Below are 12,117 nucleotides of genomic sequence, written 5' to 3'. Positions count from 1 at the left end.
TTCTTGGCCCCTTCCTCCTCCTTGTTGGCTGGAGTGCACATGGAATGACTGAGATGTTTGTGGCCATCTTAAACCACGACCCAAGACTTGGGGTGGAAACTAAACAGTGCAGGTCCACAGGTGAGAAGACCGAGGAGGTCCACACCGGCCCTGGGCTGACACGAGAGTCTGAACAGGGAAGAAAACATATTTCCATCTTGTTTAAATCACTATTAGCTCTCAACCTTATCCTAAGCAATACAGTCTGAGAATAAGTTTGCCGTGGTCGGCATCTTGATTACCAACCTTTACCTCACTACCTGCCTCAGGTCAATAAGCCGTCCTAGGAGCTGCCCTGTGTCCACCATACTGGACCCTGACCTCCAGGCGCCTGTCTCTCGCTTCACAGAGGGCACAGGAAAGAGACCTGGAACCCTGCTGTCCCCACCACCCTCGTCCCTACCTCGGTCCGTCCCCAGGAGCCACGAGCCCCAGCGAGCCGATTCCGGAGCACCCCCGGGGAGACTGCAGGAGAGGGGAGGGGAGTGGGAGGAGGAAGGAGCGCGCAGCAAAATCACCGTACCTGGAGCTGCCTCGTTGCCAGGGCGCAGAGAAAAGAGGAGAGAGAACAGGTCAGTGACCGGGTAAGTGGGCACCTCCCACACGGGCAGCACTTTTCTGGGGACCCCGCCCTGAAGATGGGGTTCCAATCTCAACTCCTCTCCTGCCTTCTCCAGTGCCTCCCATCCCACAGAGTCTCCAAGTTTAGTGCAAACCCCCTTTGCTGGGCGTAGTGTTTGTGGATCCATCCTAGGGAGGGGTGAGGGTTAGGTCGCACTCCTCCATAAAGGGCATTTGAGCTTGTGGCAGAGAATGGAGGTGACGAGGGGGACAAATTACGAGCCTCCAGGACAGTACTTCCTACGGCAGCTAGGGACCTCTTTTCTGATGGATGGAAGCCGAGTCCTGGAGGCGGGAGTGCCTGGGGGCCCGGGAGGGGCTGACTGGTGCCTGGGGCCCGGGAGGGGCTGACTGGTGCCTGGGCCGGCTCGCAGCAGCCATGCTCACCTTCCAGATACTCGCCTCCTTGCCGTACACAACGGCCATGTTGCTGGCCTTGCCATCTTTGATGAGCTGCTTCTCCGTCTCGTTGAGCTCCTCAGACACGAAGCCCATGAAGGAGTTGTCCGGGGTGTGAGCTGCAGCCAGATCACAGGTCAGGAGGGGGTCACCAGACAGCCAAGGACACACCTGGGCCTATCAGGACAGCTCCCATGGGAGGGGTCCCGCTTGGCAGGGATGCGGAAGGGGGCTGGTGGGGAGGGAGATGACCCATCTGTGCCCTGGCCCTGAGCTTGTCCCTCTCCAGAGACGGTCAGAGTCTTGGAGCAGAAGGAAATCTGAGAGGTCACCTAGTCCCCCTTGCTTGTTTTCAGATGAGGAAACTGAGGCACGGGACGGATGAAGCCAAGGGCCCATGTGACCCAGCCAGGACCCTGCTCTCATCACAGTCCCACTTCCCGTTTGCTTTGGCTCCTCCCTCTGCTCTCACTCCGCGTGCATCCATCAGCAGAGCCTGCTATCCCAGGTGGGGTTTCTCCCATCACTGCCATCACTGTGCCCTGGTCCTGGACCACTGTGACCGCTGCCCCGTTTCTGCAGTCCTCTTGGCATTGTCTTTTCTCCTGAGCGATCCTTTCAAATGTAGGTCTGATCAGGTCCCTTCCCTACACAAAACGCTGCAGTGGCCCCATAAGCCAAAGTCCCCACAAGGATGTCAGGATCTGTCCCCTGTCCTCGCCCCTTCGACAGCATCTCATACCAACCCCGACCCAGACACTGCCAGGCACACTCCCTCTCTCATACAGGTCTCTATTCACGAGGCCCTTAGTCTTTGTCAGGGTGCTCACTGACTACACGTTGTATATTGATTTGTTTGTGTACCATTGTCAGGATATAAGCCCCGTGAATGCAGGAGCTGTCTTGTTCACTTCTGTGTCCCCGGCACCTGGGACAGCTGGCTGCTGGTTCATGAATGTGTGGGCACATCTCCACTCTCACACCTCTGAGCTCTGCCCCTCCCTTTCCTCTGCCTGGCGTGTCCTCCTCCCTTTTATTGGATGAGGAAATCCTATTCAGCCGTCAGCCCCCCCTCACATGCCACGCCCTCTCCTTCCAGAAGCCTTTTCCGGGGTCCATGCACCCTCCCTTTGCAGCCCCATCCACTGTGGTCAGGCCTCCCTTAAAGCTCGTGGCTTCCTCTCATCCCCAGAACCCAGCACTCCAGCCCAGGGGGTGCATTTGGGCTCCTGCTCCAATTCCTCAGACAAGCCCAAGTGTCACCACCGGTCAGTGTCTGCATGGCAGCAACGGAGGTGGAGGCACAAGTGCCATCATTTGCAAGGCACCAGGAGCAATCTCGGAGAGAGTATTGAGCCCCATCAAATCTACTCGACTTTCCCGGGTGGGAGAGGCTGTGGCCAGTAGGGTGGCAGCAGCCACACATTCTGGACTTCCCAGAACAGCCCTGATCCTAATTACCCCGCTTCTTCATTCTAGATGCATGTTTTTCACACTTGAGCAGCATTTCCGAAACTGGGATGTATACTTTAATTAAATGTGTGGATTTCAAGTAGTATTTCTCCCCACCCCTGAACACCCACAAAAAGGCACAATCAATGTCTGGTGCATCTTAGCAGAGGTGATGGTTTCCCCTCCAAGTGTCCAGAAAGCTCACACATTCTTGGGACTCAAAATTTGACCACCGTGGATGGGTCTTTGTTGGTTGCAGACAAAAGAGCTCTTCTTAGAGCTTCAGAGGCATAAGGAGGGGCCCCAGGGGCCTGGAGTTAGTGCTGCCGTGGTCAGGGCACCAGCAGCAGTCGTGTCCCAGGTGGGGAGGGGCCCCAGGAAGGCAGACCAGACCCTCCCTGACCGCCTTTCTCTGCTCGGCCCCCATCCTCTCTCCTGCCCCTCTGGCTCCAGCTCCGGCTGCCAGCCAGGCCTCGTTCCCTGAGTGCCATTTCCTCCCTATTTTCAGAGCTGAAGAATCCTTCATTCCACCAACTGCACCGGAAGGAGCACATTTAGGATACAATTAGCAAAACCAGTGGGTGTGGGACAGGAGTATTGCAACCAATTAAAATGACAGAGACCATTAAGCATACAGCTTCTGGGGCCAGGGCAAGGGTAAGGCCAGGAGAGGCAGCCAGCCTCCCAGGTAGCTCACTGGGGAAATCCACTGGCTAGATGGGAAAGAGGTCTGCTCATGAATTCCTTCCTGCACTGGTACCTCATTAAAACCGGCAAGTTTCTCTGGCTTTTGTTTTCCCTTTCTTTAATTTATTCAATCAATTAACATTTTCTGAGGACCTCGATAGGCTCTAGGGAAATAAAGATAAATCATCAGTCAATGGCTCCTTTTTGAGTGATTCATAATCTATTAGCAGATATAAATGGATAAGCAAATAATACTCATATGCTTCAATATATGCTTTAACAGAATTAGGTTTAAGAGTTATGAAAACAAGCTGCCTGGAATAGGAGATGAGGGGATCAGTGAAAGTGATGACAAAGAGGAGACATTTGATTGGAGTTTTGGAGGATGACTGAGTTTGCCAGGTTTTGACCGCCACGTCCAGTGGGCTCTACCCCGGGACATGTCCCCATTTTCTCACTGGGTTAAGAGATTACTGCGGAAGCCTCTAATCCATCTCCTGCTTCCCCTCCTCTACCACTGCTCCTTTGACCATCTGCAGTCTGCCAGAATCATGTTTCTCAAAAAACCTTTTCTCCACGACATTCCCCAGCTCAAGAACCTACAGTGAACCTCGGATTACAGTGTCCGATGTAAAGTCAGGAACCTTTGCTAAAAGACCCCCACCCTCTGCTCCCAGGCCCTCCCTGTCCTTTCCAGCCTCATAGCTCACTGCTTCCCTTCTGAGTGAGCTAATTTTCCAAGGCTCTTAACTCTATAGTGTTTCCTGTCTGCATCACAGATGCTTTTTCCGCCGCCTGGAGCACCACCACTTCCTCCCACTTCCCTCCCCTCCACAATCTGCTCCTTGGGACCCTCCCCACTCCGTTCACTCCCCAGGAGCACACTGTCATCAGATGACCTGTTAGGACAGTCACTTTTCTCTTGGAGAAGGCTCATGCAACCTTGCAATGCGCCCTGGGGAGGGAGTCCGGTCCCCACAGGGCCTTGTGACCTCACATGGGACACTGCCTCTCCGGGCCTCAGTTTCCTCATCAGGATTCCAAGGAAACTTCCCGCCTTCCCAACATTCTGGGATCCCGTCAAACCATCACTTACATACCCCAAAACTGCCCCTGCCTCTACCATAGCCTAGAACCTGGACAGTAAGTCAACAGAAGACCCTAAGCATCTGAAAGGGATGCATTTACTTGACAGGCTAAGTAAAGATCAGCTACTTTCCTTACAGCGAGTCCCTCAGGACCCTGCTTAGAACTTTAATTTAGAGACAATCCTGCCAAGGGTGTTTATCTGCCTTTCTGACCCAGAGCCTTCAAAGAGCCACAAATTTCGTGCAAGATGCTGCTAGAGGCAGATTCACTGACAACAATTAAAAGTGACAGCTGATAGGCTCCCAACAAGGAGAAAAAGCACGACATCAAACAGTGACAGAAGAGGCCACTTAGCAAGGGGACACAGCTCTGCACACCTCTGCCATCCCCCCAGGGCTGGCCCCTGTGCCAGGGAGATAGAGAATTGACCCTGAGTTGTCAAGTAAAGGTTATTTCCAGTATGCTGCATTTAAGAGGGTAAGTCGGTGTGTGTATATGTTTCAAAGTCGCATTAAAAATAGCTAAAGATCAGCTCTAATTGCATTCCTTGCCTGACGCCCATCATCTGAGGGGGACCACAGGGGACCCAGCCTCTGCCTACAGCCTCACTTCCTATTAAAGCCAACATTGGAGCCTACTGAAGAGCTTGCGGTTCTTTCCACATCCACCTTCACTACATCTGTTCCCTCCTCTTAGTAAAGCCTGTGTGTCCTGCCCCTTCACCACCCAGTCCACTTTCGGCCTCTCTTTCTGGAAGGCCGCAGAATCTCTTTGTCTTGGAACTGTGCTCAGCCACTCTCCGAGAGCCACGTGTGCTCCTAGAGGACAAAGGCCATGTCCTGCTGCTGTTGGAAAGGTCCCCAGGTTCCTCCAAGCCAGGCTGGAAGCCCCCAGGCTGCTCCCTCCATGCTCCCTGCTCCCCAAGCACCGGCAGAGGCATCCTTCCCAGCTCACACGTTGGCTGAAAGGGGAAGGAGGCTTTCCTCGGGGAGACCCATGCCTGGCGTGTCCCACCCCCTGCCCAGGGGGGAGAAGACAGCGAGGGATGAGACCCTGCCTCCTGCGGTGCCACCTCTGAGAACCACGAGAGGCCCCAGCTGCTCTGATCCCCGCCCACGCCACCTGGCCGGGACACTCACGGAACATAGTCATGAACTGCTTGGGGTTGAGGTTCCAGTAGCCCCAGTTGGTCCGGTAGCCGTGCAGCGTGGCATACTCCTCGTGGTTGTACGCAGGTTCTGTCCCAAAGGTGTCGATGACCCGGATTCGGCACCTGCCCCCCCAGGACCAGGAACCAGGGTCAGCAACTTCCCACTGCAAGCAGCCAATGGCTGGTCAGGTCATACAATGTGTGGTCAGAGCTTGGGCTCAGACACTACCTAGCTGTGTGACCACAGGCAGGTGCCTTAAGCTCTCTGGGTCAGCTTCCCCACCTGTCAGGTGGGGACAACAGCCCGGTTATCTCAGGGCCACGTGGATACATCTGAACCATGAACCACTGACCCAGAAGCTGTTAGTTATTACAGCTGCCCCCAGGGAGCCTAGGAGGAGAGGTCCCTCCCCAATGCCGCAGGGGTCACCTGTCCAATTTGCACTTTCCTGGGCAGGAAGCAACAGTCACTTGAGCCTACAGCCCCTCTGCCCAGGAACCTGCCACCCCCAGGATGGGCCTGGCCTATCCTGGCTGAGATGCAGAAGGGTAGGGCCCTGGGGGGACAAGCCACTGCCACAAACCCATCTTTGGGAAGGCAGTGCCTCGAAGTCCCCTCTCCTCTGTGAGTCTGACCATTTCAGGTGGACCTCCCAGCTCTGAACCATCCTGAGGCTGCTCTCAATGGCCACAGCCCCAGGGCCATCCCCTCCATCCATCCACCGCCATGAGTGGGCACCTGAGACTTAGACGCCCCACATGGAGCTCCCTCACCCTGCTCCTTCCCGGTGACCCAGAATCGCCCACAGAGTGCTGACATCGGCACTATTCCCCCAGAGAAGGAGCAGGGAGGGAGGAGGAGGCACCGAGTGCTCAGAGAACATGCATTAATAATAAAAGCAATAACGCCGCCTGTCACTTTTTTTCCCTAATAAAATCATGTGGGATAGTCATCGGGACTGGAGCAAAGGTAATAAATAGCAGGGCTCCCTGTGCTATATTAAACCCGTGTCCTGCTGAGTGCAGAGACCAGAGAAGGCACTGGCCTTCCTCTAGACAGGGAGGGGTGGGGGCTGGGCCCCCACACAGCAGAGGTCACAGCCCCTGTCCACTGGCCCATTCACTCCCACTCCTCCCCGCAATTCCTCTGCCCCCACCCCATCTAGGTAACCTCTGACCCCCACCCCTCAGCCTGCCAGGAAGCAGAGGGCCACTGGAGGACTCCCTGTGGTTTATTAATTGTCCCCGAGTTAGCTGGGAAGCAGAGCTCCTTGGAGGATGATGGTGGTGGGGAGGGGCAGGGCAGAAGGCAGACAGAGCCTTCCTTCCACTGCAGAACCCGGGACCATGCAATTCTCCCACCCTGGGGGCCAGCTGGCAGCCAGAACGCGGGGGCAGGCTGGGCGGGGGGGGGGGGGCTGCTGCATGCTGCCACCACCGCCCGTGGCCCTCTCACCGGTACTTCTTGAAGGACAGTCCCATGTGCTGCTTCATCTGCTGTAGGCCGTGGTAGTCGGTGTAGATGAGGTCGAAAGGCAGCGGCACAGTGAGCGGGCAGTTCCCCCGGCCTGGCGGCACCCCTAAGTTACTGAGAGAAGAGCCCCTCAGAGTCTGAGCCCCCAGGGACCCACAGGCTGCAGAAGCCCACCTTCCCAACCGGCCCTGCGTCTGGGGGTCCTGGTGCCCGCCCTGCTTCCTACAGCCCAGAATAAACATGGGAGGGGGGTGCTACAAAGGAGGGCAAGGTTGTACACAAGTACTGGCCGACTCCTGGAAAGAAAGTGAGCAGGGCAGCCATGTGCAGCTATGTAGGTTCTTCACTGCACAAAAGACTCTAACGAGGGGCAAGTGCGCCTGAGGTCCAGCCCAGGCTAGAGGGCAAGCTTGCTGTGCTGCCACGCACCTGGCTGGCCACTGCCAGGATGAAGAGGTGCCTTTTGTTCATTCCCACAAATGCACTCCCTGCAGGATTGTGTCTGCCCAGAGGGGGTGCTTTTAATGTTCACAAGATGGACCATTTCATGGTCCAGATGCCACTTCAGAGATCCAGGCGGGCACAAGATGCCCCTTCAGGGATCCAGCAGGCACAAGATGCCAAAATGCCCGCTGTGGTCCTGAGCACAGCTGCCGTGTTTGGAGCTGAAGGGTCCCAAGGCCCCTGCCTCAGAACATATGTTGCTCTGCTGACCAGCTCCTGGCCCACGGAGATGCCCCGCCCTGACCCACAGGTACACTCCACCTGCCAGGTCATTCACACAAGTGTTTCCACCTGGGACAGAGCTGCCTCTATGGACCCAGCGCTGGAGCCTTCGGGTCGTCTGACCGGAGCCTGAGGACTTGGCCACAGCTGCCAGTGTAAACCCCTCTGCCCACACGCAGGAGCCCTGCTTGGCCTGCCGACACCTCCCACCCAGTGCAGGGGGTGCGGAGGCATTTGGAGCCCCACTCAGAGCACCTGAGCCAGGCAGGGAGTGGTGTTGGCCTCCCAGAGAAGCCCCCCTTTCTCTGGGGGTCCCACAGCAGCCGCCCACCTCCACTGACTCCCACCGCCCTGGGTTTCATGGTCCAGATGCCCCTTCAGGGATCCAGGTGACAAGCAAACTCAGGCGGGACGTGAGGAGCTCTGACGAGGTCACTGTCTCATCAGTGGCAAAGGCCCACAGTTGCTCAGTTTCCGGGGTCACATCTCTGGGCTCCTTGAGACAATTTAAGTCATGTGGAAAAGTACCAGCCTGGATATCTTTGTACTGTCTCAGATCATGCTCAGCATGTCACCATCAGAAGCTGGGGACGGGAGAGGGGCGCTGTGTACACTGTCCCCTGAGCACACTGCCCAGACAGGCACCTTTTCAATGAGATTTATGGCAACCTCATGACAAAACCGTGATGGAAAGATGTCAGGGGAGCTGTCTGCCACCAGGATTGAGGCATGGGGTGGGCCTGTGCTGGGCAGTGAAGGGCAGAGGAGGGGAGGGACCTTCTCTGTGCTCTCCCCCACCAGCCAATGCCCCCCAGACTCACTGAGCTTCCCCACACTGGCTCCCCTCCCATGTCAGAATCTTGGCTGCTAAGTGCAGAAAGGGGAATGCAAAAATCGAACAACTATTTCCTTCTCATTTCTTATCCATAACCTTAAAAATGGCCAAGGTTCCTCCCCCATCCAACTAATCCTGCAATCATCCCCCTTTCCAGCTGGACGGCCACACAGGCGTCTCAGAACCTGGGCTCCTAAGGCAGGGCCGGCTTCTTAGGCTTTTTTGCTGAAATACCCAGAAAGCAAAGGAAAATGAGCATCGACTCCACGCTGGTGTTCTAGAAAGTATGCCATCACCTTCATCGTCTTCGTGGCTACCTTTCTGAATACGGGAATCATTCCAAGTGCTTTCAATGTATTAATTCATCAGCTCCTTCCAATTGGGCAACTTTCCTACGAGATCAGACCCATTCTTATCCTGCTTCCCCCTTCACAGATTAGGAAACAGAGAGTTTTAGTAATTTACACAGGATTTCACAGCCAGGAGGCAATTGGAACCCACATAGGCAGGCTCCAGAACCCACACTCCCTCCCCGCACACCCCCTCACACACATTGCTACGTTTTCCTGCTTCCCCAGGCCCACTGGGCATCTGACAGTATAATGGTGGATGGTCAGATCACAGTGACATCCCAAAACTCGGGTCCCCAAGCTGCCTGCAGATTCAGCTTCAGTCCCAGTTTTGTTGCTAACCTTAGAGGAGTCATAGGCCTCAAGGAATTTCATTTTTCTCTTCAGCAAAAAACCAGTAAAAGTGCCTGCCTTACAGGGTTCCTGGTAGGATCAAGTGAGGCAAGGTGAGTGAAAGTTCCACTAATTACTATTACTTTTAGTCGTCGGTTCTATCTTCTGAATTTCCGAGTCTGGCAGCACCTTTCTAACCATGCTTCCACCCCCAACTCACACACAGCCCACTTTAAGGCCCTGGTCATTTCTCACCTAGAATCTGGAGATTTCTTACCTCCTGATCCTTCACTCAAACCTCTGCCTCCTCCTCCAGGAAGTCTTCCTTGGACCCCTGGGCAGAGTAAGACACCCCTGTCCCAGGCTCCCTCCACCCTTCCCCCAGCCCTCCCTCTACACTGTTCAGAGTCACCTCCTTAGGACTGAGCCCCTGGAGGCAGGGCCAGTTCATCTTTGAGAGCCCAGAGTCAGGACCCGGTCTGGCCCAATAAGTACCTGTTGTGTTCATGAGTGAATAAACAAACCAATGAACCAGGTGAAGCCCCTTAGTAAGAATGGTTTAAAGGTTGGAAGTTTGGTCAGGAAAAGTCTCTCAAGAGAGAGAGGGTGCGTGAGTGAGAGGAACCCAAGGGTGACAGGTGGCTCCCGGCTCTTCCAGAGGGTGACTAGCCTCCTGGTCTGGTCTGGGCACAAGTGGCCCTCTCGTCCTGAAAGGACATACGTAGGAAGGAGGAAGAGAGATAACTGGCCTGGGGACTGCAGGTCCCCTTCCCGGGAGGAGTTAATGAGAAGCCACACGGTCTCCCCAGCCCAGGAGACAAGGATTTTCAATTTAAGGTGACTTCCCGGGAGATGAGTGTGAGCAGCTGCCTCATTACTCTTGTCACAAAGACTCTGAGCTTGACGAGAGGACAGCGGAGGGTCAGCTACGGGAGAGGGGGCTGTGGTTTTATCGCTCATGATTTAAGTTCACTTTTATGGGCAATTTTACGCTAAGTACTTGGTTGCAGTAGTGACATGAATTGAAAAATATCTCCTGACAACCTTCAGCCAACGGTTCCCAGGGAGGCTTGGCCGTGCAATTCCACCTTCTGCACTGACTCCTCGAAAGGCCCCTGTCCAGACGTTTTTGTATGTCCAATGCCAAGTTCCTCATTTCTCTTTGGACTTTTAGCCCAAAGCTGGGGGTGGGGGGGCTGCGTCTCTCAGCACCTCCCCACCCCCAGTGCACAGGGGAGTTGGGGAGAGGCAGCATCTCAGGGTGATAGGACATAGCGCCCCCGCCTGCCCTCTCACTACCACACCCAGTGCTTGGGAAAGATGGAATTCCCAAATTGGGTGGTTGGAATATATTTCTAAATGTCCCCAGGCCACCTGAGTGGGAACCCAAATACAAGATGAAAGGGGGAAGGGGTAATCTAGGGAAACAGAGCTGTTCTGTGGGTCACCTGCTTATCGTCTGGCCCCCAGGCCCAACCCAAATTAATCCCCATGAAAGCCACCCTGTTGGAGGGAGGGGGAAGAGGAGTCAGTGTTTAATGGGGACAGAGTTTCCATTTGGGAAGATACGAAAGTTCTGGAGATCGACGGTGGTGATGGCTGCACAGTCGTGTGAATGTACTTAATGCCGCTGAACTGTCCACTTAGAAATGGTTAAAATGGTCACTTTATGTTATGTATATTTTACAACAATTTTTTTAAAAAGTGCACCTGTCCATGCCCATGGGACCCGTGGTGGCCCCACGAGGACATGCTCAGCTCTCTGCTTCCCAGAGACGCCCGTGTCCCCATCTTCTCCAGGACAGCCCCTCCCCCTGGACTCCCAGCTGGCCCCAGTGTGGGGACTCAGCAAATATCCAGAGAAGAAACAACTCTACTCTTCGCTAGAAGTTCAAAAGGTAGGATCAGTAGATGGGACCAGGAAGGAGAAAAAAAAATCCACACCCAATAGAAAGAAAAACAACCCTCGGCTGGGAATCAAAGAGCTGAGCTCTGACACAATGAAAAGCACTGTGGGTGTGAGCTCCAGCATGCACTTGCTGATGGCCTTGCACGGACACACAATCACTCTGGTGTCTGCCTCCACTCCCATAATGTGACACTTGGATGGACCTCCACGGTCCCTTCTAGGCTAAAAATCATCTGGTTTTATTTCTCCCCTGTGCCTTTAGTCTGTGGCTGCAAATAACTTCTCTAGGTGGTGCTCAAATTCTAGAACAAACGATTCTCTCCCTCTCTCTCTTCTCTGTGTGGGAAGGACCTAATTAAAAAGAGTTCTTACAAAGTGCTCCAAGATCTTTGGCCCAGGTGCTAAAGTGCACACAGGGAATGTCAGTTTCTCCCAGATCCATCTCATTACCGGAGCACGCTGGCTGGGAGCCAGAACGTTTCTGTCTCCCCAGGGGCCTGCTGTCCCTCTGACCCTGCCCAGTGCCCCATCTCCTGAGCATGATGCCACTGCCCCCCGTCTCTCTCCCATGGCCCATTACTAGAGCAGGCCACTGCTTCTTCCCAACAGCACAAGGGGACATAAAGAAGGCAACCTGGAGAGTTAACTGGGCATCTAATGAGCTGCTTTAGGAAGGGAGGGGAGGATCGCTAACGAGGAAGGAATGATCTCCTGCAGCGTTTTCTTCTCTTGCCCAGGATGGGCTGACCTCCCTGTGCCCAAAAGAAGCAGCCTGATGACGCCATCGTGAGGGGCCCACCCTCAGCTCCCGTCTCTCACAAAAAGGCTCTTGGAGGATCAGGGACCACTGCTAAGAACTGCCAGGTCCCTAGCAGAGTCAGGGCTTGGAGGAAAAGGGAATTCAAAGGGAAAACAGATGGGAGCACATTCCAGCCGTGCCTCAGCCAGAGCCAAGGGGACCAGGGGCTGAAGCTTCTGAAGGGAACCCCCAGGGAGCAGCATCCCCACCTGGGTGGCCTGGTTGTTCAAAGCTGACACTTTCTTCCCCAGTGT

The 12,117-nt window shown here is 54.8% G+C and overlaps 1 protein-coding gene across 4 annotated transcripts in view; it reads right to left on the bottom strand.

Annotated features, from left to right (window-relative positions):
- MGAT5B (alpha-1,6-mannosylglycoprotein 6-beta-N-acetylglucosaminyltransferase B) overlaps positions 1 to 12,117 on the bottom strand; it is a 66,053-nt gene that overhangs the window by 16,007 nt on the left and 37,929 nt on the right. For all 4 annotated transcript variants that reach the window (XM_074319630.1, XM_074319631.1, XM_074319632.1 and 1 more), the window contains 3 exons: positions 6,894 to 7,025; positions 5,427 to 5,560; positions 1,048 to 1,178 (listed from right to left, as the gene is read on the bottom strand). In XM_074319630.1, coding sequence (XP_074175731.1) covers positions 1,048 to 1,178; positions 5,427 to 5,560; positions 6,894 to 7,025 — 397 coding nt within the window. The remainder of the gene's footprint in view (positions 1 to 1,047; positions 1,179 to 5,426; positions 5,561 to 6,893; positions 7,026 to 12,117) is intronic.

The sequence above is a fragment of the Rhinolophus sinicus genome, linkage group LG15 (genome assembly GCF_036562045.2).
Source record: "Rhinolophus sinicus isolate RSC01 linkage group LG15, ASM3656204v1, whole genome shotgun sequence".
In the NCBI taxonomy this organism is placed as follows: domain Eukaryota; kingdom Metazoa; phylum Chordata; class Mammalia; order Chiroptera; family Rhinolophidae; genus Rhinolophus; species Rhinolophus sinicus.
Note: the sequence above shows the minus strand (reverse complement) of the source record. Positions and strands in the feature narration are given on the sequence as shown.